At 43.3% G+C, this 26,578-nt stretch overlaps 1 protein-coding gene across 2 annotated transcripts in view; it reads left to right on the top strand.

The window, feature by feature from the left end:
- The first annotated feature begins 2,384 nt into the window (after positions 1–2,384).
- The window catches only part of ZEB1 (zinc finger E-box binding homeobox 1), a 730,328-nt gene continuing 706,134 nt past the window's right edge, over positions 2,385–26,578 (top strand). For both annotated transcript variants that reach the window (XM_029588597.1, XM_029588596.1), the window contains exon 1: positions 2,385–2,472. In XM_029588597.1, coding sequence (XP_029444457.1) covers positions 2,415–2,472 — 58 coding nt within the window. In that variant the 5' untranslated portion in view covers positions 2,385–2,414. The remainder of the gene's footprint in view (positions 2,473–26,578) is intronic.

Below are 26,578 nucleotides of genomic sequence, written 5' to 3'. Positions count from 1 at the left end.
GCAGCTGCTATTGACAATGACCGTCGACATCTGAGGGGCAGCATCAATAGAGCACATTTCTACACAAAAGCTGCACCTTTGCTCAAGCTCCTGTTACCAACCTGCATCTCTGATTATATTTGAAGACAGACACTGACCAGATATCCCTACATCCTTGACTAGCAGAGACTTTTCCAACAGAGAGAGAGAAAGGCCAATATTAAAAATGAACCAAGCCCCTAAATTTAGGCTTCTAAATTAGGTGCCTATTTTCAGCTGAACTAAGAAGCCTAAATTTAGGCCTGCTATTCATTTTCCTAGATTTAGGATCCTAAATTAGTTGCCTAGTTCTGAAAACCAGTGTTAAGTCCCTAATTTTGTCTGCCTTCCCTAACTTCAACCCTGTAGCACCCACTTTTTAGGCACCTAAATTTAGGCTCCTAGTAAAATCAGAATCCTAAATTTAGGCACCTAACCCTAGTAAATTTTCAAAAGGGACAATTTAGAAGTCTAACTCCAAAAGTTAAGATCCTTTGAAAATTGGTCCCAATTGTTTATTAGTGTGGTAAGAAAACAAACAATTCAAATTATGTTAAAAAGTTCATCCTAATATATTTTAACATGCAGTACCTGAACTTGTAATGAAAGTAAACAGATAGAACCTATAAGTAATAAACTAGACTCAAACAGGTACAATGAAGTTCTTTTTTTTTTACAAAATGATGCATGTCCATATACTCAATGCAGGCACACCAATTAAAAAAAAATTTAAAAAAATGAGGCTGAAGGCAGCCCACAGAGTGCCAAGATAGGGAAATTGATGGAAAGATTGGTCTGCTTGCGGCAGAAGAGGAAATTCCACCCCCCCCCTCCTCCATTTGCCATCTGATGAAGCACTGGAGAGAAACTGGGATTCTATGTGGAATTCAAAACAAGATTACAAAACTTTTTTTTTGTTAAACTGCCTTTTCTAGGCACTCTATTAGTTCCTCCTTTGCTTTGCTGGGAGGGATACATTACATCTCTTCAGTGATTATTATAGAAATTAAAATAATGTGCAGGGGTTGTTGGTATCAATCATGAAAGTAAAAGTTTAATGTGCTTAACTCTCAATCTATTAGGAACTCCGTTTTGTCTTTGCTTCAAGAAAGTTTGACAATAAAATAAGTCTAGCAAAAAATGTAAATAGTTGCCATAAAGAAGAGAAATAACTTTATTTTATTTTTGACTTATATTTCATTCCTAACCTAAATATGTTGAAAATCTCTGAATACATCTCATACTTTACAACTCAACAGTGTGCATCCAAAGAGGGAATTAATATGCAGATCCTTGCAGGCATCAGTGAGAGGCATAAGTATAAATATAGCACAATTTTACAGTGGATTTAAAAAAAAAAATTCACAAAATAAGGGCTATGATCATAATACATACTAAAAGGGGCACACCTTATTATTCCTGTCTATCAACCCACACAAACACAAAAGACGACCCAGGTATAGATCCAAAAAAGACAGCAGATTCAAGAAGCAAGCAAGGGCATATTTTAAGAAATATATGCTAGTATAAAAGTACTTTGATGAATTAAAAATCACTTTCAGTCACATGTTACTTGTGTATGTCATATGTTACTTGTGTAAGTTTATTTCCGAAATTAAGTCCTGCAAAGCATTTCCCCAATACTTATCTTAGGCCATCTGATGCCCTTAACTTTCTAAAAAAGAATCTAGCACTGTAGTTTTATGTCTGCACTAAAGAGAAACGTCAGTTAGGTGAGAAAAACACCTCCATTTTTCTTGTTAAGAAGCAACCCTTTCAAAATCCAACGTTTTACAGCCTGCCACGTTATGTGTGGTCTCTACTTGAACGCCTCTTATCCTAAAATAAACCCAGTGCCTCCTCCACACTGCCACAAAACCACCTGTTTATTTCAGCAGAGGACAGACCCAGTATGCTAATAGCTCGCACCACCCCCTTAAAAAAAAAATCCCCTGCAGTTTTTCAGTGGTTTATAGGGACAAGTACTTAGGAAAGCCTGTTCAGCAGTGTATAACACAGCTCGCATACTAATGAGCTACTTTACCTATACAACAGAAAGTTTATCCAGAGCTTCGCACAACTCTCTGCTTCTCTCCCCCCATAATTCTCTTTCACCCTCTGATCAACAGAAAACCCCCCTAGTCCATGTCTCCTCTCATTCCTTTCTTACCCCCCCCCCCTCTTCTACCTGCGCAGCCTTTCTATCAAACCCCCCGACCCAGCCGAGCTAGGCTGCCGCAAACCAAGCGTCTCCCATGGCAACAAGGTTCCAAAGGAACGTCTGCTAGGTGTAGGAAGGTGATGTCGTAAAAGGGTGTCGTAAACCAGGTGCGGGGAGCCAGGGAGGGAGGGGGAGGAGGAGGTGACTCGAGCATTTAGACACCAGCGAGAGGATCATGGCGGATGGCCCCAGGTGTAAGCGCAGAAAACAGGCGAATCCGAGGCGGAATAACGGTAAGGGGAAGGGCCGGGGAGCGGCAGCAACCGGCGGAAAGAGGGTGGTGGGCACCGGCGGCCAGCTGCGGGCTGCGAGCGGGGCCCGTCCGGGGCATGGGGGTTGAGAGAAAGAGTGGGGAAAGTAGAAAGTAAAGGATTTGTTTCTTTCTGTCTCTGCGCTGGCTGAGCCTGTGCGAGGCTGCTGCACCGTTACATTTACCTGGCTCGTCCGCCTAGCGGTTCAGTGCTCCCTGGACCGTTAGACGCATCTCATTACATGCTCATTTATGGACACGCTCAGTGGGTCGCAGGCTGTGTGTGCGCGCGGGGGGAGGAAGGCTCTCTTTTTTTTTTTTTTTTCTCTGTCTTTTTCTCTCTCTTCCTTTTTAAATTTCTTTTTGTTTTCTTTGTGGGTTTTTTTTTTCTTTCTGTGGCGGGTAAGCTCATTCTGTTGACTTTTTTTTATTTGGCATTCATCTTTTTTTTTGCCTTGTGCCGAGCTGAAAAAACAAACTTGTTACCTGTAGCAAGAAAAGTGTGTGAGGGTTTTTTTTTTTTTAACTCCCTTTTCCTTTCTTCGCCGGATCTCTTCCTGTCAACCGAATTTTCGCTGAAAAGTTGTCTTTATTCCTTGGACTTATTTATTTGAGACTCTAAGTTTTTTTTTTTTTTTTGGCAGGAGTATGTCTTTATTTTGGAGGGTGGGAGAAGTTGATACCTGGGTGTCCTAAAGAAGTAGCAGGGATTTCTCTTCTCCTCTTTTAATTTTTTGGACTCTCTCCCGGGCGGGGGAGGCACTAAGCTGCGCAGTGATCGTTGATTTCTACTGATTTTTCATGGGTTGGGAGGGGGACCAAAATAAGCAGAAATTATGGGAAGGTAAATATTTGGTGATTGCTAGGCGACTTTTGCCTGCTAGTTTATCGTCATTTCAAGTCGTTGAATCTTGATGCTTTCTGAATATGTGTAACTCACACCCAGCTCTCTCCACGTAGGAGTATTTCTATATGTATTTTCTGTCAGGTCCGTGCTGTGCAGATTGGTCTTTATTTTTAGCCTTTCTATTGTTGGAAGGACGGCTCCTGTGTGGAGGAGGCTGAGGAAAGGCGTGAATTTAAGTTTTTTTTTTCTTTTTTGACCCCCCTTCCTTTCTTTTCTTTTGGAGGTACCTGTTTGTCTAATAAATGGGTGGTAACGTTTGGCGAAGGGGCCCCTCTCAGCTGCCTGAACAACTGCTGCGGTCTATATAAGGAATACATTTACATTTCACTCACTTCGGGGGCCTTTCTTCCTTTTTTTTTTTTTTACTCTGTCTTCCCCACTCGTCCCCTCCTTCAGTACGTGCGTAAATTTTGAAAACGAGTTGCAAGATCACACAAGGCTGTTTAAGAAAAATCTTGTATTAAAATCGGCGTTTGTTTGAAAAAGAAAATAAAAAAAAGAATGGAGAGGTCTTGAGGGCTGATTATCTTTTTTTTTCTCTCTCGGTAGTGCTCTTCCTCCTCTCTTTTTAAATATATGTGAAACGGAGGTTTTGAAACCTTCCCTGCTATTTTTTTTTTTCGGTTTAGTCTGGGATTTCCTGTCTAGGGTCAGCTAGAAAGATTTTGAGCAGTCTGATCCAAGAGGCTTTTTTTTTTCTCTAGTAGGTTGAAGCAGAGATCGACGCTTTCTGTCATTGCTATAATGAACCGTTTCGTTATATTTAAGAGATATTCCGCACTTTTTTGAGATAGACTTGTTTTAACTTGATATTTAAAGTTACCATTCATAGCGTTTTCATTCATTTATAATTTATTTCGACTAACTGTTTATACTAGTGACATAATTTCCTGTTTTTAGTGTAAGACCTTTAGCTGATGTGACTATTAAAGGTAAGGTGGTTTGTTTGTGGTTGTTTTGTTTTGTTTTCAAATAGTCATGTCTTTCGTTTACCTGCTTTAAAATGTTGGATCATCGGAGAGAGGGGGGCTTTTCTTGTTGCTGACGACATGTGTGTGACATGAGTCTGAGCCACCCAGTGTCTGCAGGAGCTGTAAACATGTTTACCTGAACAGGAAGAAAATGGATTTTCTCTTTAAAAAAAAATATCTGGTGATATGAATATTACATTTTTGCGTATATCAACAGCTGAATTACAAGAACAGATTTAACAACGTAGCATTTGAAATCAACTGGAAAAAGATTCTTGATCGCTGCAGCAAATGGCAACTTGTGCAGGTAGACGAAAAAAAAGATGGTGTGGGTTTTTTTTTTTTTTTTTCCTGAATGCATGTCAGCCCCTCCTGTCTGCTGCCTTCATTCTCAAGGGAGATATTTATTTACCAAGCTTGCTGCCAGTGTTTTTTTCCTTTGTGTTCAATATTAGGAAACACATTTCAGGCCGTTTAGCAGAAAACGTTTGGTGTGCAGCATGCATTGCTCACCCAAACGGCTTGCATAGGATAACATCATCGCAGGTATTTTCTGTCATCTAAGGACTTCATGACAACCTTCTTGTTCTCGAATGCTTACAATTTATTATTAACCAACTGCTTCTGAGAATTTGGACTTACATTGTACCATTTTAATTCGATATTCTCTAGATTGTATAGAGGCATAATGTCAGGTTGGCACAAAGGTGTAGTGTTTTGGTGTGTTTAACTGGAGAGGATGTACAGTACCAAGAAAAATTTGTAAAAACATTGCTGCTCTAAACCCCTTACATCAAGGCGCAAGCTGTGCTGTTTAAATGAAAAGCCTTCAGACTCTCAATTTTATGCTGTGCATAGATGATTTGATAATTCTCCAATAAGTGAAGCATTGCACACTGGGTCTGCATGATCTGCAATCGTAAGACATTTTGTTTCTCATTCTGGAAATTTTTTTCCTTAAGGGTGGGGGAGGGGCTGGATTAAGGAGGGGCAGCAGGTAATGTAAGTTGACAAGCTTCTAAGCCAGTTGAACCGTCTTTGGTTTACACCACCAAACTCTAATGAGCTTTATGGTAATACTGTTACTCATCTAGAATGGATCTGCATAAGAGCTACTGTTTTATTTACCACCACGTGATTTGTTGTGCCATTCCATCATGCAAATATTATGCTTTATTGTATATTCCCTCCCACCAAGACTGCTTCAAGAATTTCTGGCTGCTATTCTGTTTCATTAATTATAGATGGGAGAATGGACTTTTTAATTTTTTTTTAAACAAAGTCAGTAGGTCATGATTGTAAAGGATATATGCACCACCATAAACAGACTGTATGCTTGAAGTCTTTTTATGTGGATAGAGGGAGAACACATTTTATAACGTTAAGTAGGAAAACCAGGTACCATGAGCTCTTTATATATAAATGTTGCATGCCCCTCTGACTCTTTCTAGATAAATCTGATGGGTGATGAAAAAAACAAACACATGTTCAGCTTTTGCTAAATATAGCTTAATTTTGTTTACACCTAATCATTAAGGGACTGGGGGTTGCATCTTCTAATAAGGTGGCTGATACTTTGCAGTGTGTATCTTTTTTTTTTTTTTTTTTTTTACAAGGATCCATTTTGAGTGTTTTTATTACAAAAATATTTGTATTATATTGAAATAACTAGTGGAAGATTATAAAGGTACAGCATGTATCTAACTCTTCACTTCAAAATGTTAACAACTGGCAGGTGACAACTTTGGATACTGTGTTCTTTGCCATGCTTCTCACATTAGGTATCATGTTTTCATTGAAGCTGTAACTTAGCTTGCCTTGGTTCATGGAATGTTAACTTGGGCCAGATTCTGCAATTCCCTAAGCTGCAAGTTTGTCAACTGCTTGATTCCTAAGTATTCTTATACCTTGCAGAAACAGATCATCATTGTAAACTGTTGTACATTTTTTGTAAATCAGACTTACTTTTTATTGCATTGATTTGTTTTTTTGTTTTTTTTTTACTGTTTTATATTCAAATGGCTATAAGCCTGGTTTTCAGGAAGAGTATATTTTTCTGACTTTATTTTGTCTAGATGGAAGAAGGTTTTGGGTTTTTTTTTTTTTTTTTTTTTTTTTTTTTACAGGGCATCTGTCATTTTAAGAATATCAATGAAGAAAAATGTCATTCACAGCTCTTGCTTATATACTCTTATGCTGGACTAACAGCCTAATAGTGGGTAGATTGCAGAAAGGTGAACTTGGAGATATTTGGTTCCTTTCAATGATCAGGTTGTGTATGACCCTGAGCAAGTTATGTAGTCTTCTATGATCAGGCTTAAATTGTGAGCTCTTTGAGACAGGAATGTAATCATGTGAGCTATCATGTACACTTCTGTATAAATATATTGCTGCAGTTATTTGATTAAAACCTAAATAAAAGATTCCATTAGTTTAGGAATTGGTAGTGTAATCAAGTCTGAAAGTGACCTTGAAGTTATTTTCTACTGGGATGTATTGATGTCATGAAATGCGCACTAATCCTGAGATGGTTCTTCTTGTCAGCTTTCTGGATGGAATCCTTTGAGCAGCAAGCAAATAACATGCTTCTTACCCAAACTGGGAAGTATGGCAATTTGGCAAACATACATTTTGGGGCCTGACATCATTGAAGGGCTAGAGAAGTCTCTGGAAACTGTGTTGTAGCATGATAGACCATGTCCTCAGATGGGCAGAAGAACATCACCACAATAGCTAACTTGTGGGTGTGTTTTTTTTTTTTTTTTTTTTTTAAGAATCTTTGGTCATCAAGTACTTCATAACTCAGAGAAATGAATCTAATCCTTGGATTTTTTTTTTTTTTACTGCTTTTTTTTTTTTTGCATCTCTGAAATTAGCCATGATTAGAGTATCAAATTACTTCATCCAGTGGATCAAATATGGTCCATTATTTATACATCAGAAACATACATGTTTGACATAATCTCACACACATCTGTTTTATAGCTTAACTTGCACAAATTTGACTGGTTTCAGGGAATTTGGATATAGATTTTAAACTTTGACTATTAGTTTTTGGATGAGACAGGATGTATATTACTGACCTTGTATACTTGTGAAAAAAATCCTACGCATCGCCAGGTATTAGTGCTTAAGAACTAAAATATATGTATGATTGCAATCTGACAGGTAGATTGTGTGTCAAATCTTCCAAAATGTACTTGCACCAGCACCTCAGGTGCCCAATGTAATTTAACCATGCTCTATTAGTTCAAGTTGCTGGGGAAGTCCTTGGTCCTCTGGAGTTTAAATTCAGTAACAATAAATGTTTGGTAGTGGGAGAAGGGCCTGTGTCCTTGAGTAATAATTGTGAGCAGGTACAGCCAGGTGAGGAGAAAATAAAGATGATGTTCTTCGTTGTCCAGTTAAACTAGCGATGAAATAATGTAGCTGCCCCATCTGTTTATGGCTTACCTGATGCATAAAACTTGGGCATCTTTTTCTCCCTGGCTGTAATGTTGGGTAATATCACAAGGCAGCTTTTTTATTATAGCTGCCCAGATTTGATTTTAGATTAAATTTTAGAAGTTGCGTAGACCAGCTTCTTTTCTTTCATATCAATTAAAATAATATTCTCTTGAAATAGTGATTAATATGGCTAATTAGACCAAAAAGAGAGAGAAACATAGCAGTGTAGTTCATAAGAATAACATCCTCCGGGGCACTTGTTTTATAACTAGATTTGATATTTATTTTTTTTGGGGTAGCTGAATTCACAACATACTTTTTATAATGTATCTATATCGCTCCATGGTGAGACTGCACCTTGAATACTGTGTACAGTTCTGGTTGCCGCATCTCAAAAAAGATATAGTTGCGATGGAGAAGGTACAGAGAAGAGCAACCAAAATGATAAAGGGGATGGAACAGCTCCCCTGTGAGGAAAGACTGAAGAGGTTAGGGCTGTTCAGCTTGGAGATGGCTGAGGGGGGATATGATAGAGGTCTTTAAGATAATGAGGTCTTGAACCAGTAGATGTGAATCGGTTATTTACACTTTCAAATAATAGGACTAGGGGGCATTCTATGAAGTTATCAAGAAGCACATTTAAGACTAATCGGAGAAAATTCTTTTTCATTCAACACCCAAGCTCTGGAATTTGTTGCCAGAGGATGTGGTTAGTGCAGTTAGTGTAGCTGGGTTCAAAAAAGATTTGGATAAGTTCTTGGAGGAGAAGTCCATTAACGGCTATTAATCAAGTTGACTTAGGGAATAGCCACTGCTATTAATGGAATCAGTAGCATGGGATCTTCTCAGTGTTTGGGTAATTGCCAGATTCTTGTGGCCTGGTTTGGCCTCTATTGGAACCAGGATGCTGGGCTTGATGGGCTTAATGGTCTGACCCAGCATGGCAATTTCTTATGCCTTTTCTTCATTCTAAGCTTGAAAGTATGGAAAATATATTGACATGCTAGAAATTGCATTTGATAAATTTCCCTAAGTTTTCCTATATCAGCAGCTGAAGCATATACTGTAAATGCTATTTGGTGCAAGTGTAGAAGATTCCAGCTCATATGTCTCCTTGCTTAAGAGCTTACTTACCCTCCTTTCTTCCCCCCCCCCCCCCTGCCGTTTTGTTAAAATGCAAGTGTAAGGAGGTCACCTTAATTCATCACCAGTATCAGAAGATAGAAGACTCCAATAATGCAGTCAGGTTCAAACTAAGAACGTGCCATACTGGGTCAGACCAAGGGTCCATCAAGCTCAGCATCTTGTTTCCAACAGTGGCCAATCCAGGCCATAAGAACCTGGCAAGTACCCCAAAACTAAGTCTATTAATGAGAATTTCCCCTGTTACAGTGATTCTCTTTAGCCCTGGAATCCGATAGGGCTAGAATTTTGCCTTTTTTTTTGTTTTTGTTCTTAGTGTCATGAAGAGCTTTTTCTTCAGTTGTAAAGTTAGGATTGTTCCTGATATTACAGAAAAGGTGCAAGCACTTTCTTTGTTTTGAAATTCCCTTGCAAATGTTTATATCAAGTATCAAAATTCTTCTACCTTTTCTCTTTTTTGCGCTGGGACAATTGTTCTGTTCTTAGTGATTAAGATCATGCAACCAATATCTACCTAATCTCCCTGATGTCTTTATCTAGTCAGTTGATGTCATACTGATAGCATTTGTTTTTATTTTAATGTGAACTTTTGTTTTTCCTGTTAATGTGATTTTTAGTGACTGATATTACACCTCAAGTGGATTACTTAATTGTCCTACAATGTGCATAAATAAAACTTAAAGAAAATCATTCTGTGCCCAGTTGGTAGTATCTCTACTTGCATATGTATTTATACAAAACTTTTGCAAAATGGCTGTCCAGGGTTTTAAAAGCAAGCATATTTAACATGATTTTTTACACTGAGCATATTTATACTCATAATTTTGTTTAAGAATATTAAAAAAAAAGTACACACAATTCAAAGCAATATGTATTTTTAAGGCAGTTTTACCTGCTGCCAGTAAGGTCTACTTTTAAATAGTCTAAAATATGCCACCATATTCTGGTTTCTCCTTAATGTTTTTTGTGTATGTGTGTGTATTTAAATGTACCATTCCATGAATATAATATGCTGTTTCAGGCACTCAAGAATACAGTGATAATGAAGTAAAGTGCTTCTTCCTCTGTAAAACAAAGGCATAAAGTCACCTCTGGTGATTTTTGGCCTCAAAGGTGTCCAGCAACTGATTATTGTTGCCTGGGAATATCTGCTATAATAAAGGTATTCAGCTATTTTCAAACCTTTTTTCAAAGTTAGTTGCAAGGGCATGAATAAAAATTGGAGCAAGCAGGTGGCATATGCCTATTTTCATCATTGGACTCCTCTCTGATTCTGCCCCTAAAAGCTTCTTACCCACTCTGGCTATTCACTTTTCTGCATTTCATTTATTTAATTATAATTGTAATTTAACACTCTCAGCTGTAGCAATTCCGGCAGATCTATCTGCTATTTATTTGCTTTGTTGGGGCTACTACTCAGAATATATCTAATGCAGGTCAGATTAGGAGTATGTTTCATCAGACTTGCCTTTTTCTGTATAGCTCCGATTTAGTCTTGTGAAACTAAAACTACATAATCTTCTATTTTCCTCCCATGAAAAAAAACATAAACTGGCCCCATCACATTACTTCCTTTTTAATATATCAGATGCCATAGAATGAAATTGAATACATCTAGAAAATCATTGTAAAACGATTGCCGGTTTTTGGGTTGCTATTTTATAGGGTCCCATGGCTAAATGGTTTTCGCCATGTTATGTCTATGGAGGAAAATACTCTGGTCCATGGGGAGAGTAGCAAGATGGCTGCAGAGTTAGAATCATGTCTCTTTTTGAAAAATATGTTTTGCTAAATCTTATCTCTAGCATAAGTATCTTGTTGTATTATGTGTCCAATGCCCAGAATTATGACTTCTTCCCCCTCCCAAGTCATTTTCATGCGCATAAGCTTTCTGGACCTTTTCTGTCTACGGATGTTAAGACTCCTATAGTTAGACTAGGGTGGGAAAATCTTTTTGCCCAAGGGGAAATATATTTTATGGTGCTGCATCAATGAGGAGCCACTGAAGGTCTGGAAGAAGTCTTCCCTTGGTGTTCCAGAAGAGGTGAACAGCTGGCTTCTATTCATCTTGTGGTGACAGAAGCCAGCCCATGAATGTTTCTTTGAGGTCAAAATAACATACTCCTTGCTGCCATGGGTATGACAGAACCTTCTTGTGGGCCAGTTGTCTATGAACTGTACTTTGGAAAGAGGGTGCTAGGATTCCTTCATCATTGGGTTGGGTAGGACAAGGGTTTCTCCAGCAACCACAGAGGTACTCTTGCTCCCTTCACTTTTGCATCCTCATCCAGGAAGAAGCCAGATTGCAAGGTATATGGAGGAAGGGACACAGAGGGCCTCATTCTACCTACTATTTGTCCCTTTCCTCTTTCTCCCTGAACTGGATGTCATGTCTGTTTTCTTCAGCAGCCTTGGCCAGACAGTGTTGGATCTCTGTGGATCACTGCATATATCTACATTTGCATGGTGTTACTGAAAAGCTGGCCAGGACAGCAGCAAATGATAGATATGGCATAGTGCTGCTCATCTGCTGGCAGGGTGATCACAGGACTTGGAGGATTGTTGAGTGGGGTAAAGGGGAGGATCACAAGCAGCAGAGGGAGGAATGAAGTCCTACAAGTGTCCTTGCTGTATGCACTGCATCCTGGCTTCCTCCTCTTGTGGCTGGCTGGCTACCTGCCTGGTTTCTTGGTTTCCTGCAATTATGGAAAAGAATAAATTCTGCAGCAAGGACCATATTTTGTGGTCATTACCATAGAATTGCAGGAAGCTAGGAGCTGTGGCCATGTGCAAGGGAATTCTCAGGCTTATAGCTAAAGTTCTCTATTAAATTGCATTAACCCTCTTGTGGCATCTTATGCCAACTAGTTATAGCACAGATATCTGTGCAGAATTTCTCAAATATTCAGCTAATAAAAGTTGGCTGTTTTGGCAGACAAACAGCCAGCGTACCGAGCTATACAATTTAGACTTTTATATCTTGGACATTTCATGCCTCTAGTGTCGTCCTTTGCACACATTGTTCACTAGTTTTAGTGACAAATTCTAAATTTCAGCCAGATACAGTAAAGTAATTTTATTTGTGTGAATGAAACTGTACTTGTCTTTGCATTCAGACAGGTTAATCTGCAACCAGTGGGTTATAATCAGCTTGCCAGTATTCTGTCTCCTGCAGATGGTGGATGTGCATTTTCTTTCTGGGAATTTCTTAAAAAGAATTTTAGAAGGAAATGAATATGCCTCCCCTGTGACATAGTAAGGGCAAAGGGCCGTTGGCGCCATTTTGTTTACTGGCAGCTGACGGCCCAATTGTAGGAGATCGCTGCTGGACCACCAGGGACTTTTGGCAGGTCTTGGGGGTCAGGAGGGTGGGGGGTTGTAGTTAATGTTTTGTGGGTTTTTTAATATATTTGCTCCATAAGAGATAGACATTCTCCCCCCCCACCCCCCCGACTTTTGGGGGAAAAAAGTCTTATGGAGCGAAAAATACGGTATTTACATAAAGCATCATGTTTCTTCCCCATTTATGGATGCTGTTTAAGAATTGATTGATCTTCAGTTGGGCTCACCAGAAAAGGGAATGAGCCTTGGACGTGCTGTATCCCCTGGATCTGGCAGCGAGAGTAGTTGTGCTTTCTGAAAGTGATGCGCTGTTGTGTTCAGTCACCAAGCGAATGACTATCGCTGTTGCAGAGGGAGCAGCATTGAAGGATGTGCAGGATAATCTTTAAGTAGGCCTTTGAGGCAGCGGCAATGAATTTTGTAGATATCCTCTTGCTGCTCCCTGGTGGCATACACTTGGTTTCTTCTCTCTCAGGAAATTGATGAATCTGGTTTGAATTCCAGAACAGCGATGGAACCAGGAGACTCCTTTTTGGCAGATGCAAGCTGGCCTACACTTCTGCCAGAGAGGTGGCTTCGGTGATAGCGGCCAGATGTCAGCTATGGCTGAGGAATCGGTTGACTGATACAATTTCAAAATGTAATCTTACGAAATTGCCATCTAAAGGGTCACTCTTGTTTTGGCAGTGAGTTGGAAAAAAATGGCCAGTAGTTTAGGTGATTCTCGGGTTCCTCTGTTACCGCGAGAGGCTGTGCTAGGGGTTTCAAACGTTTTCTCCTCTATAGAGGAGCAGCAGCTTCTCAGAGGGCTCGACCTTTTAGGTAGGTCACCTAGCCCTCTTGTCCCAGGCAGCTCAGATGGGGTGCAGTCTAGAGCAGTGGTGCCAATCCACCCTGGGAACAGGAGATGGGTTATTTCCCACTTCTTATTTAAATTTTTTTTTTTTTAAATTGGAGGTGGGTTAAGATAACAGTGGGTGATAAGAGATGGCTATGCTCTGGAGTTTCTCAGCGTTCCTTGGGACATTTTTATGGTATCTCCCTGCAGCTCTCCATAGTGGAGTGTACATTGTCAAGGTTCCTTAACGAGTGGGCCATGATCCCAGTGCTCATATCACAAGAAAATATGGGCCCATATTCCACTTATTTCATTGTACGAAAGGTCATTTCACCCCATCCTAGATCTCAAGGGATTCAACTGCCATTTGCAAATGACTTGTTTCCACATGGAAATCTTACATTCAGTGATTAAACTACCTCAACGGTACTGCCATTAAATTTCTGGATTTGTCAGGCATACCTGTATGTTCCCATCTGGCTGGAGCATCAACTGTTTTTCTGCATTTTGCAGTTTTGGAGCGATATCATTTTTGAGTATTACTCTTCAGTTTGGCCACTGCTCCCAGAATGTTCTCAAAGGTCATGGTGGTAGTGGTAGCAGCAGTGTAGAGAGAGGAGGATGGCATTCTTTGCCTCCCATATTTAGATTTGGCTAATTTGGGCCAAGAGCATGGAAGTCTTCAGGTTTTGCGCAAGGTGATCTCCTTGCTACAGGAACCTGGTTGGATGGTGAACTTGACAAAGAGCAATCCACTGCCATCCTAGATGCTGGAGTGTATCTCTGTGGTCATTTCAACACAAAGCAAGGTAGGGTGTTCCTACAGGAGATCTCCATTCAGAAACTGATAGCGCAAGTGCGACTTGACAAACCCCGATGGTATAGTCTTACCTACAGGTACTCGGGTTGATAGCCACATTTTTAGAGGCAGTTCCATGGGCAAGGGCACATATGTGTACTCGGCACACACTGCTTGCACGGTTTGGAGTCCAAAGTCTCAGGACTACTCAATACATCTTCACTTACCAGTGGAGATCAGCATCCAGCTGCAGTGAAGGTTGCAAGCAGATCTAAGGGCCTTCCTTCTACAAATATCGGACTGGCTAGTTCTCACGACGGATGCGAGCCTCCAGGGTTGGGGGGCTCATTGTTGGGAGTTGACAGCGCAGGGGTGCTAGAGCATTAATCGGCTGGAAGCTCATGCCATTCAGTTGGCATGCTTACGATTTGTCGACCGGTTACAGGGTCGAGCAGTCCAAATATCAGAATTCGAAAACAGAGTCTGTACATGTCGCAGGAAATAGCTCAACTCATGGAATGGGTGGAAGTACATCTTCAGGAGGTCTCTGCCTCACACATTGTAAGAAAAGACAATGTAAGAGCAGACTTTTTCAGCAAACAGTCTGAGTCCAGGAGAATGGGAATTTATCAAGAGGTGTTCCAGTTCCTAGTAAGCTGCTGGGTCCTCCCATTTCTAGACTTGCTGGCGACATCACCCAGTGAGAAGGTTCCTCGCTGTTTCAGTTGCAGGAGAGATCTGAAATCTTTGGACATTGCTACCCTCATGCAGGAGTGGCCGGAAGGCAAGCTACTATATGCCTTTTTCCCATGTGACCCATGTTGGGCAGAATGATTCGGAGGAGTGAGAGGCACATGAGAATGGTGCCAGACTTGTCCAAGAGGCTGTGGTATGCAGATTTGCAGAGGCTCCTGGTGGACCTTCCTATCTGATTACCTGTCTACAAGGATCTACTGTAGTTAGAGGCCTATCTTCACGATGATCCAAATCAATTTTGTCTTATGGTATGGCCCTTGAGAGCTCAGTTGCTAAAGTGTGGATACTCCACTGCTGTGATTTCCACCTTACTTTGAGCATGAAAGTTCTTCATGTCTTTAGCCTATGTTCTGATTTTGCGAGTGTGAGGCTTGGTGTGAAGAGGGAGGTCATCCTTGTTCAGTTAAGATCCAGCTCATTTTGGATTTTTGCAGGATGGGTTGATTAAGGGTTTGGCCTTTAATTCCTTGAAGCTCTTGGCTGTTTGAGGTCAGGTGAATGGTGAATCCTCATCAACCCAGCTGGATGTGGCTCTGTTCTTAAAAGGGGGTGAAGCATCGTTTGTCCTCCCTTGCGGTTACCAGTGCCCTTTTGGAGTCTTAATCTGTTTCTGGATTTTCTGGCAGGTCCCACCTTTCGATCACTGCATAGCCACTCCTTGAAGTAAGTTACTTTGGAGACTGTTTGTTTCTTTCTTTCTTGTGGGAATTTGTTTTGCGTGTAATGTCTTTTGAATTGCAGGCCTTGTCTTGCCGAGAACCTTTCTGTGAGTGACTTTGGGGCCAGTACAGCTGCGAATTGTTCCTATCTTTTTTGCCGAAGGTGGTCTTGGGATGCTTACTCGAATCAATTTCCCTGCCAACACTGGATGGGGAAAGAGGTGTGGATGAATATAGTCTGTTACGAACCTTGGATGCCAAGCGGCATGTCGTGAGGTAATTGGAGGTTTCTAAACCTCTTTGTAAGACCGGCTGTTTATACTCCCAGTGGGAGTGAACAGGATGGGCTGGCTTCATTGGCTACGCTAGCCCACTGGATTAAGGAGGTTATCACAGCCTTGTATGTGCATGCTGCGCATCCGTTGCCTAGTCAGGTTAGGACTCAGGCAGTGTCATGGGCGGAGATTGTTTCCTGTTGCTTTGCCGAGCTGTGACATGGTCCTCATTACACACTTCTTCCAGGCAGTACTGCCTGGATGTGCAGGCCTGGGAGGACACAGCCATCAAGTGTGCGATGTTGATTTGGACAGCGGGCATTTTACTTTCCTTTGACAGGTTAATCCTCCTTCCTGCTCTTGGCTGCCAGATGGAGGTGCTGTTTTCCCGTCGATAGCAGGGCTGAATTAGCCATGCTGTATGGGAAGTGCCACGATCCCGGGTAGGCGGAGTTTCTCTTAGTTAACCACAGAGTTTTGAACTCTGTGAGTCTGCGCGGTAGTCTTCCCGCGCGGTTCTCTCACCTCTTCAGTTTGTTTTCTTCTGCGAGCCTTTCGCACGCGGGGTTGTTTTCTCATAGTGAATTTCTTATCTTACTGGATTTTTTTTGCCTTTTTTTTTTTTTTTTTTTTTTCACAAGATTTCACATCTCAGATGAGTCCGAAGCCATCTGGATTTAAATATTGTCAATGTGGCAAAATTGTCCATCACGGATGGACATAATTATTGCTACATTTGTCTAGGCCTCGATCACGATCAAAAATCGTGGCAGGATGTCGCCGAGGGCCCAGCAGCACCGGGCCGTGAAGATGGAAAGGCTCCGCTTAGGATCTTCGGCTCCACCATCCTCCATCCATTCCTTGCTGGGACTGGCGAAATCGGGTAAGCTACACCCAAAGAGAGCGTCCTCGCTGGGACCAGCAGGACGTGAACCACCCGAAAAGAAATTAAGGCCAGGGTCTCACACACCCTCAGAGCCTCGTTCAAAAGCCGGGGATCCGGCGGGTGAGCCACGGCGCAAAGTACCAGAGTACTTTTTCAAAAACTGCGCCGAAATCACACCACGACGCTTCAGGAACGAAGCACGGACACGGCGCATCGAAGTGTCATTCGAGGCACGGAGCACCTTCGATGCAAGGGACAGCTTCGACGCACAGAGTTACGGCACATGGAGCAGATACGGCGCGAAGCCCATTCCACGACGCACCTACGGAGCATATATTGATTAGGGATGCTCCAACAACATATGGTGCCAAAACAATGCACTTACAATCAAGTGTATCAGAAAAGCATCAACAGAAGTCTTCAAAATCAAGAACATCAAAAATATCATCAACTTCTGAAATTGATATTCAAGGCCTCTCATCGGGATCTTCTCCTAGTGGTAGCTCCTTCGTGAGTCTCTCATCACTTTCCAGAGAGAAGAGACATTCTTCTTCATTACAAATACCATTAACAAAACTTATTCGACCTTCCCCGGTTATACCTCCTCAAAGTCAACCTAAGGGACAGGTACCAAAAGATATTTTGCTTGCGGCAATTCAAACACGAATCCCAAAGCAAAAGATTTACATTCTTCCACAAGGTACTTTGGCTGCATCAACTATGACGAATCTCAGATATTCTCTCCTCTTTTTTCCAAGAATTGGAAAACAAGGGAATTACCACCTCAACATTCTTCAGAAGATTCTCCTGAATCGCCTACAAGGTTACAACCTCTAAAACCTGCAAAAGATGATAGCATGACTCAACCCATCAGCCCAGGTTCTCCGGAATCAATTTATTCCGAAACTTCCTCAATGGGTATGCCATCTGACCCTCAGGAAGGTTTACCTGAACCATATTCTCCTCCGGAGGATCTCACTTATTCAAAATTTGAGAAAGTAGGCAGTCTTCTTCAAGTAGAAACGGGAAGAATTCCTGATCCAAGAGCTGAAATGCTCTGTATCTTAAAGATCTTTGAATCTCCTCCCGAGCCCACCGCTCTCCCACCTCATTTGGTATTAGAAAACCTACTCTTCAAGATTTGGAAGACTCCTTTCTCATCACCGGCTACCTCTAGAAAAATTGATATCAAATATAGGATGCGTAATTCAGTAATTTACAAGTCTGCCCAACTACCACACCAATCAATAGTGGTAGAATCAGCCTTATCCAAGGCAAAACGAAATAAGTTGCACTCAAATACCCCACCGGGCAGAGAAAATAAATGCCTTGATGATTTTGGAAAAAAGATCTATCACTCCTCTATGCTCACGAATAGGATACAACATCACCAATTTTACACCACGCAGTACTTATTTGAAACACTCCAAAAACTGCGTCCACTGTGTATATTGGAAGACAACACACCACATCAGTCTTTCTTGGACATGGAAGAAGGACTTAGGCATTTATTACGCTCTATTTATGAATCATTCGAATCTTCAGCAAGAGCGTCTGCTTCAGCTATTGCGGCCAGGCGTATGGCTTGGCTTAGAGCCAGCGCTATTCAGACAGATGTCATGAGAAGTTGGCCGACATCCCTTGTATGGGCGACAATCTCTTTGGAGATAAATTCGGAGATATAGTATCACATTTGAAAGAACAAAGTGCAGCGGTGCAATCTCTCACCACTCCTACAGATCCTCAGAAGTCGCAACATCGATTCTACCCTTACCGTCGTCGGTATTATTCGAGACCTTACAACAGACCTTATACGCAGTATAGGTCTCAACAGTATGTACCTCCGAGAAATACGACCCAGCAGGGTGTTAGGGGTCGTGGTAGACAGCAAAGAACAGCAAAACAATTACCAACACCTCAGCAGAAACCTACTTCCTCTTTTTGAAATTGATGCAGCCATCACCAATACCTGCTTTCATAGGAGGACGCCTTCAATTTTTTCTCCAAAATTGGGATTCCATCACTTCAGATCAGTGGGTACTCAACATTATCAAAAACGGTTATTCTCTGAATTTTCAATCCACTCCATCTCTTCCTCATATTCCTCCGAAGAGGATGATACACTCCCATTCCACATTTCTAACAGCGGAATTGAACAATCTACAGATTCAACAATCGATACAAATTATCCCCTTTCATCAACAACACCAAGGATTTTATTCCCAATATTTCCTCATTCCAAAGAAGTCGGGCGACCTACGACCCATTCTAGATATCAGACTTCTCAACAAGCACATAGAGGGAGAAATTCAAAATGACTTCTCTCAAAAATATATTCTACTGCTGATTCAGCCCAACGACTGGCTATGTTCCATCGACCTGAAGGATGCATATTCCCATATACAAATTCACCCGTCTTCGTGGCGTTACCTATGTTTCCAAGTTCAGAATGTACATTACCAATACAAAGTTCTCCCTTTTTGGTCTATCTTCAGCCCCAAGAGTATTCACCAAATGTCTAGCAGTGGTGGTGCCTCACCTCAGAAAACTTTTGATCCAAATATTTCCTTATCTGTACGACTGGCTAATAGTAGCATCGGACCAATCTACACTGAAAGAACGCACGATCGAATGCCTTCAGAAGTTGGGATTTCTAATCAATTTCAAGAAGTCTCACCTACAACCGACTCAAATACTTCAGTTCATAGGTGCTCTCATACACACAGTCAGAGAGCATACCTTCCCCAGGACAGGATGCAGAACATACAATCATTGGCACACAGCCTGCTTCACAGAAACTGAGCATCAGCACGCCAGGTGCTTCAGCTTCTAGGTCATATGGCAGCAGCAATCTGTGGTTCCCCACACCAGACTCCACATGCGTCTATTGCAATGGGGATTAAAAACTCAGTGGACTCAATACACACAACCACTCAACACCAGGATTCAAATTACAAACGCAATGAAAGAGGACATTCGATGGTGGCTCCCTTCCAAGAATCATTCCTCGGGTGCTCCATTCCGTCTACCACCTCACCAAATCAGTCTGACCACAGATGCCTCCAACAAAGGTTGGGGAGCACATCTGGGCAAACTGAAAACTCAAGGTCTGTGGACCCCTCAGGAATCTACATACCAGATCAATCTCCTGAAGCTGAGAGCCATATGGCTGGCACTTCAAACGATCTCGGATCAGATAAGGGGATCAAGCCTCATGGTATATACAGACAACCAGGTAGCCATGTTTTACATAAACAAGGAAGGAGGGTCCGGTTCCTGGACTCTCTGCCAGGAAGCAACACGAATTCTGCATTGGGCAGTCAAGGCCCAAGTATCAATTCAAGCAACATATCTTCCAGGTCTGGACAATGTGACAGCAGACCGTCTCGGTCGGATTTTTCATCCACACGAATGGACTTTAAATCCACAGGTGGCGCAAAAGATCTTCAAACAGTGGGGATTTCCCATAGTAGACCTCTTTGCCACAGAAGCAAACAGACAGGTCCAAACCTTTTGCTCAATTTACCCCAGTAATCAAAGGATAGCTCCAGATGCCTTTCTCATTCCATGGACACCAGGCTTGATGTATGCCTATCCACCCATCCCACTCATTTCTCGAACAATTCAGACATGATTCTAATAGCCCCGGCATGGCTGAGACAGCCCTGGTACGCTTATCTCTTGAAACTCTCCATTCATCCACCGATATCACTTCAAACCTTCCACATCTTCTGACACAGGAAGGGGGCTCCTTACTTCACCCCATGAACCAATCACTTCATCTCACAGCGTGGAGATAGTATTTGCCTTTCAAACTTCCTTGGAGGATATTCTTATTGCATCACGTAAACCTTCAACCAGACGTAACTACAAAGGAAAGTGGCAACACTACTTGGACTGGTGTACTCCAAAGAACATAAACCCTTTCTCATCCACGGCCACTCAATTGCTACAATACCTGCACTCTCTCTACGAAGCAGGATTAGCCACCACTTCGGTACAAGTTCATATCAGTGCTATAGCGGCCTTCCATGATCCTTTTAATAACATCCCAATGTCTAACCATCCGTTGATTTCTAGATTTATGAAAGGAATGATCCGACTTCGTCCACCGGTGACTAAGCCTCCAATTCCATGGGACTTAAATGTAGTACTTGAACAACTAATGTTTCCGCCTTTCGAACCATTAGAATCTAGCCACATCAAATATATGACATGGAAAACAGTTTTTCTCGTTGCCATAACTTCTGCAAGGAGGGTCAGTGAGTTACAAGCCTTAGTTCATTACTCCCCTTATATTGAATTCTACCATGACAAAGTGACCCTTCGTCCTCACCCTTCTTTTTTTTACCTAAGATGGTAACATCTTTTCATCTCAACCAAACCATAACTCTACCTATTTTTATGCCAAAACCACATAATAATGATAGTGAAAGACTCTTACACACGTTGGACTGTAAAAGAGCGCTGGCCTACTATAAAAACAGGACTCTATCAACTGCGAGACCTTCTCAACTATTCCTTTCCTTTAACCCGAATGATCCTGGTCAACTGGTCTCAAAAAGGACTATAGCCAGCTGGTTATCACAGTGCATACTTTTTTGCTACAACAAATGCTCCAAACTACCCTCTAAGCCTCAAGCGCATCAAATTCGCGCCACTGCAGCATCAGTTGCACACTTAAGTAAGGTTCCATTGATTGATATCTGCAAAGTGGCAACATGGTCATCACTTCATACTTTCACATCACATTATTGCCTCTAATGCAGCACTGGGCACAGCAGTCTTATCACTAAAAAGAACATGAGCCTGTCTACCACTTCAAAGGTTAATGTCCTAACCTAACAACAATAAATATACAAGGACACAACTGGATAGCTGGGGACTCCCATACAGCATGGCTACTTCAGCCCTGCTATCGACGGGAAAAAGCAAGTTTGCTTACCGTAAACGGTGTTTCCGTAGATAGCAGGATGAATTAGCCATGCTGACCCACCCACCTCCCTAGACAGTCTCGAATACAGACACACCTCCTAAACTTACCTCTCGCTTGGCTACAAAGAAACTGAAGAGGTGAGAGAACCGCGCGGGAAGACTACCGCGCAGACGCACAGAGTTCAAATCTCTGTGGTTAACTAAGAGAAACTCCGCCTACCCGGGATCGCGGCGCTTCCCATACAGCATGGCTAATTCATCCTGCTATCTACGGAAACACCGTTTACGGTAAGCAAACTTGCTTTTTCCTCCTGTGTGGCTATGTTTCCGGGTATTATTGGTAAGTGTCAAATCCAGTCCCTAGATTACATATTACACTCCTTGTTTGAGCTCAGTGTTTTCCTATTAACTGAGTTCTTGGATGGTTGGCTGTTAATAGTTATATTCATGTATTGTTTAGTTGACAACAGTTTGGCTTTTGCAGACAATACTGGAGGGCTGATGTCAGTGCAGGGGTATATATACTGTGACGCTGGCTTTTCTCATTCTCCATTTGCTGGTAGAAATCCACTAGTTGTGGATACATTTCCTCCCTAATGAAATTTATTTAATTAGGTAAGTAGTTTTTCTGTAATCCCTTAGACAAAAATTACCCTGAATCCTATATTGAGTTTAATAATCTCGCATTATATTTTGTGATTTAATGCCAGGGTTATAGTGTGTTGGTTCATTTTGTACTCTGTAGGACATTGAAACTCTAATTTCCAGGGCACTCTAATCAGCCATTTTTGTCCTGGACTCTTTTTTTTTCTCACTGTTAGGCCGATACAGTAAAGTCCACGGGAGAGCGGACTTTACTGTATCGACTTAATATCGCTATGATATTAAGTCGGAGGGTGCACAGAAAAGCAGTTTTTACTGCTTTTCTGTGCACTTTCCCGGTGCTGGAAGAAATTAGCGCCAACCTTTGGGTCGGCGCTAATTTCTGAAAGTAAAATGTGCGGCTTGGCTGCACATTTTACTTTCTGTATCCCGCGTGCATACCTAATAGGGCCTTCAACATGCATTTGCATGTTGCGGGCACTATTAGGTGCCGCGGGTTGGACGCACGTTTTCCTCCCCTTACTGGGTAAGGGAAAACGCGCATCCAATAGCAGGCTAACAGTGCTCTCCGTCGGAGCGCACTGTACTGTATCTGCCTGAGAGATAGAAAAACTACTACTTTTCCAGATGGACACAAGATTCCTTTGGGACTTTCCTAGAATTCCATCATGTAACTTAATTATTAATGGTAACAGTTTGTTCTCCCCCCCCCCCCCCCCTGCACAAAATATCCTCACAAATCAGATTCCATGAAAGGATTTTTTTTCCCCTTATGGCAGAAAATTATGGGTTAAGTAGTTATCCTGTAATAACTCAGGTGATAAGGGCCAGGTACTGCCATATGGAAGATCCCCATTCAATCCCTGAATCAGGTTTTGCGCTCCCTGGGTCAGTTGTGGCTGAAAATATTTCAGAGGCAGTATTCACAGCCCACTCAGAGCAGGGAAGGGAGTTCTCATTGCTTAAGGTGACTAGATTTATAGCTCAGTATTGTAGCATTCCTGAAGGATCCCTGGTAAATGGCTTCTTCTTAGAGACCATCATGGGAATGAACTGACTAGATATGTTGGGGGTAAGGTGTGGATATAACATGATGGTTGTGTGTGGTCGTGGTGGGGATTCCCAAGTAGCTTCAAACGAAGGTATATAGTGTTAGACCCTAGCTCTGTTCTGATTGAGTTGGAAGTACAAAGCAGTAGGAGGAACCTGCTGGGTTAAAATAAAACCTAAATTAATTCCATTTGAGGCATAAATCACAATAACAAAAGTTCATATTAATAGAAAAAAATACTTCCCTTCTGTATTTAATCTGAATTTTCCATAAAGATCTCAGTTTCAAAGAAAATATATAAACTTCAGTGAAACCAGGGCATTTGTTAGTTGATCCTATTGAAAATAATATTTCCTGGTGTGTAGCCAGATGGACTCAGAACGAATGGGTATAGTATGCTCGTGCTAGCAGTTGGAGACGGATCTGACGTCAGCACGGGTATATATACCCCCACAGGAAGCGTAGCAACTCTGTAATTTCCGTCTCCAAAGCAGTTTGGAGAGCCTGCACGCTCGCTGAGCGTGTTTCCAATCTACTTTCTATATTCTTCTTACTAAATTTCTACAGGAACATCGAGCCCCGCACTCCTGCGGTGATACCCTTGGGGTCCCTCCCCCAATTGATTTTCCCGGGGTGATTTCAGAGATCCCCCGGAGGTCTAGGCCTCAGTCCGGTGGCCGAATCGCAGCAGGGACTAGCCCCCGGGCAAGAAGGGCTTGGGCGTGGCGGAAGAGGCGCCTCGGTCCCGGCGTGGGCCTAGAGGCAGCGGGTGCATTTCCTCAAAGCGCGGTGGTGAAGGTAATCTCCCCTCTCCCCCCGCAGCCGGAGACCGCCCGGGTTCCAACCGGGAAGCGCCGAGGATAAGGTAAGACGTACATCTCTTGCTTGTTGGGTCTCTGAGGAACGAGGATCGGCGGCGTTGCCTGCATGTGGCACGCCATGGAGGTCGCCATTTTGTCTGCCTTGTTCAGGTATTTGAGCGCCCATGATAGGCGCCTGTCTATGACTAAACATTGAGCGTATATTGCTGACCGCATATTAAGGAGCACATATTGTATATCACTGTGCGTATATTGCTGACTACAGACTAATGAGCGCATATTGGATATCATTGAGCGTATATTACTGCCGCATATTATTGAGCGCCTATTGTATTAAGCGCATATTACTGCCGCATATTATTAAGCGCATATTCTTCAATGGAACAGAACGCCTCAGCATCTTCAGCGGCGGCGCCTCCTGATTCTGGCATTAAAGCCCTCGGCCTCTGCTCAGCATGCCAGCTTAGGGCCACGCATAGCTAGGAGCCAGACTCCCTTTGTGCCCAATGTGAGGAGGCAGTGGGATCCTCGGGCCAGGACCAGTCTCAACCGAGGTTTGCTGACAGTTCCCCAGGGGCCACCCCGGATCTAGCGGGCAGTCTCGAACAACCTGGAATCCCGGGGGACCTGGTACCCCGACGACTAGAGACCGCTTCCATTTCCTGGGTGGATCTCTTTTAGGGGATCCATGCCTTTGTACAGATGCAATCAGCTTCCCGTCCAGGCCCTGCTGCTGCGGCCGCTGCGGTTGTTACTCCAGCTGATCCTGCCCCTGGACCTTTGCGCCCTTCTCATGGGCACCCGCCTCCGAGCAGTCTGGTTCAGGCGGACTCTGATGTCTCGGAGGATGAGTCTGAACCCCCGGAGGAGGGGGAACTTCCCTCAGGGATTGAGCCATATCGAACCATGAGGAGGTTCTTTCCCAAGGAAGATCTCTCCGACCTGGTATCTCAGTGCCTGGCGGAGTTGGATATTACAGGTTCCAGCACTACGGCGCCCTCTACGCAGAACCCTCTGCTGGAAGGTCTTCATCTTCCAGCTCGCCATTTTCCCTTCTTACAAGCAGCACAGCAACTGATTGATTTAGAATGGGCTGCACCAGCAGCCTCATTCAAAGGGGGTCGGGCCCTGACGGGCATGTACCCTCTGGAACCGGCTATCAAGGAAATGCTGGCGTGCCCTCAGGTGGACGCCTTGGTCAGCGCTGTGGTCAAGCGCACTACCATTCCAGTTGAAGGGGGGGTGGCCCTCAAGGAGGCTCATGACCGGCGCTTGGACGCCATTCTGAAACAGACCTTTGAGGTGGCAGCTCTATCTTTGCAGATCGCAACCTGCTGCACAGTGGTGACGCGTTCCTGTTTGTCACAGGTCAGGAACAATGCTCCGGCAACAGACATGGAGTCAGCTCTCTCGTTCCTCACAGATGCTGCATCAGACCTAGTCCATACAACAGCCAAGGGGGTCTCATCCTCCGTAGCCGCCAGGAGGCAGCTCTGGATACGGAATTGGTCAGCCGATGCTCCTTCGAAGACACGCCTCACCAGAATACCCTTTAGGGGTTCTTTCCTGTTTGGCATCGACCTTGATAAACTGGCCAGCACATGGGGCACCTTTCCAGTATCTTGACTGCCAGAAGATTGGTTCAGAAGGAACCAGCGCACCTTTCCAAGGCCCTCCAGAGGTAGAAGCTCCCAGCGCTTCACTCCCTATAGGAGTCGCTACCAGGTGCCTCGTCCTCAGGCCATGAACCAGTCCTTTCGGAACAAGCAGCGCAAGAGGGGAGCCGGCTCGGGTTCAGGTCCCGGCCGCACCTCCCAATGAGAATCAGCCGATCCATCTGGGGGATGGAGCCATAGGGGGCAGGTTAACCCACTTCTACCCCAGATGGGTCGAGATTACGTCGGACCAGTGGGTCCTCGTCATCATCCGAGAGGGGTATTATTTGGACTTTCATCATCTCCCTCCGGACAGGTTTGTGGAATCTTCGTGTCCCATACACAAGAAGGCAGCATTGGAAGCTACCCTGGCGAGGCTCCTGTCCTTGAAAGCCATAATCCCAGTGCCTGTATGGGAAATGAATTCTGGACACTATGCCACTTATTTCATGGTACCCAAGAAAGAGGGCACTTTCCGGCCCGTATTGGACCTCGTCAGTCAATCGATACTTAAGGGTCCCGAGGTTTCGCATGGAAACTTTGCGCTCAGTCAAGACCGCAGTCCAGCCAGGAGAATTCCTCACGGCCTTAGACTTGTCAGAAGCCTACCTGCATATCCCGATCCATCTGGATCATCAGCGCTACCTACGCTTCAAGGTTCTGGGACGCCACTTCCAATTCCGGGCTCTGCCCTTCGGGTTGGCCACGTCACCGCGGACCTTCACCAAGGTGGTTGTAGTGGTAGCAGCGGCGCTCAGACGGGAAGGAATCCTTGTCCATCCCTACCTGGACGATTGGCTGATCAGGGCGAAATCACGGGAGGAGAGCCATCGGGCAACCAACAGAGTGATCGCCCTTCTGGAAAGCCTGGGATGGGTAGTCAACCTCAACAAGAGTTGCCTACAGCCTTCCCAATCACTGGAATACCTGGGAGTACAGTTAGACACCCAGGCAGACAGTCAGTCTCACTACCAAGAGAAGGTTAAAACTTCAGACGCGTC

This window comes from Rhinatrema bivittatum, chromosome 2, assembly GCF_901001135.1.
Source record: "Rhinatrema bivittatum chromosome 2, aRhiBiv1.1, whole genome shotgun sequence".
NCBI lineage: Eukaryota > Metazoa > Chordata > Amphibia > Gymnophiona > Rhinatrematidae > Rhinatrema > Rhinatrema bivittatum.
Note: the sequence above shows the minus strand (reverse complement) of the source record. Positions and strands in the feature narration are given on the sequence as shown.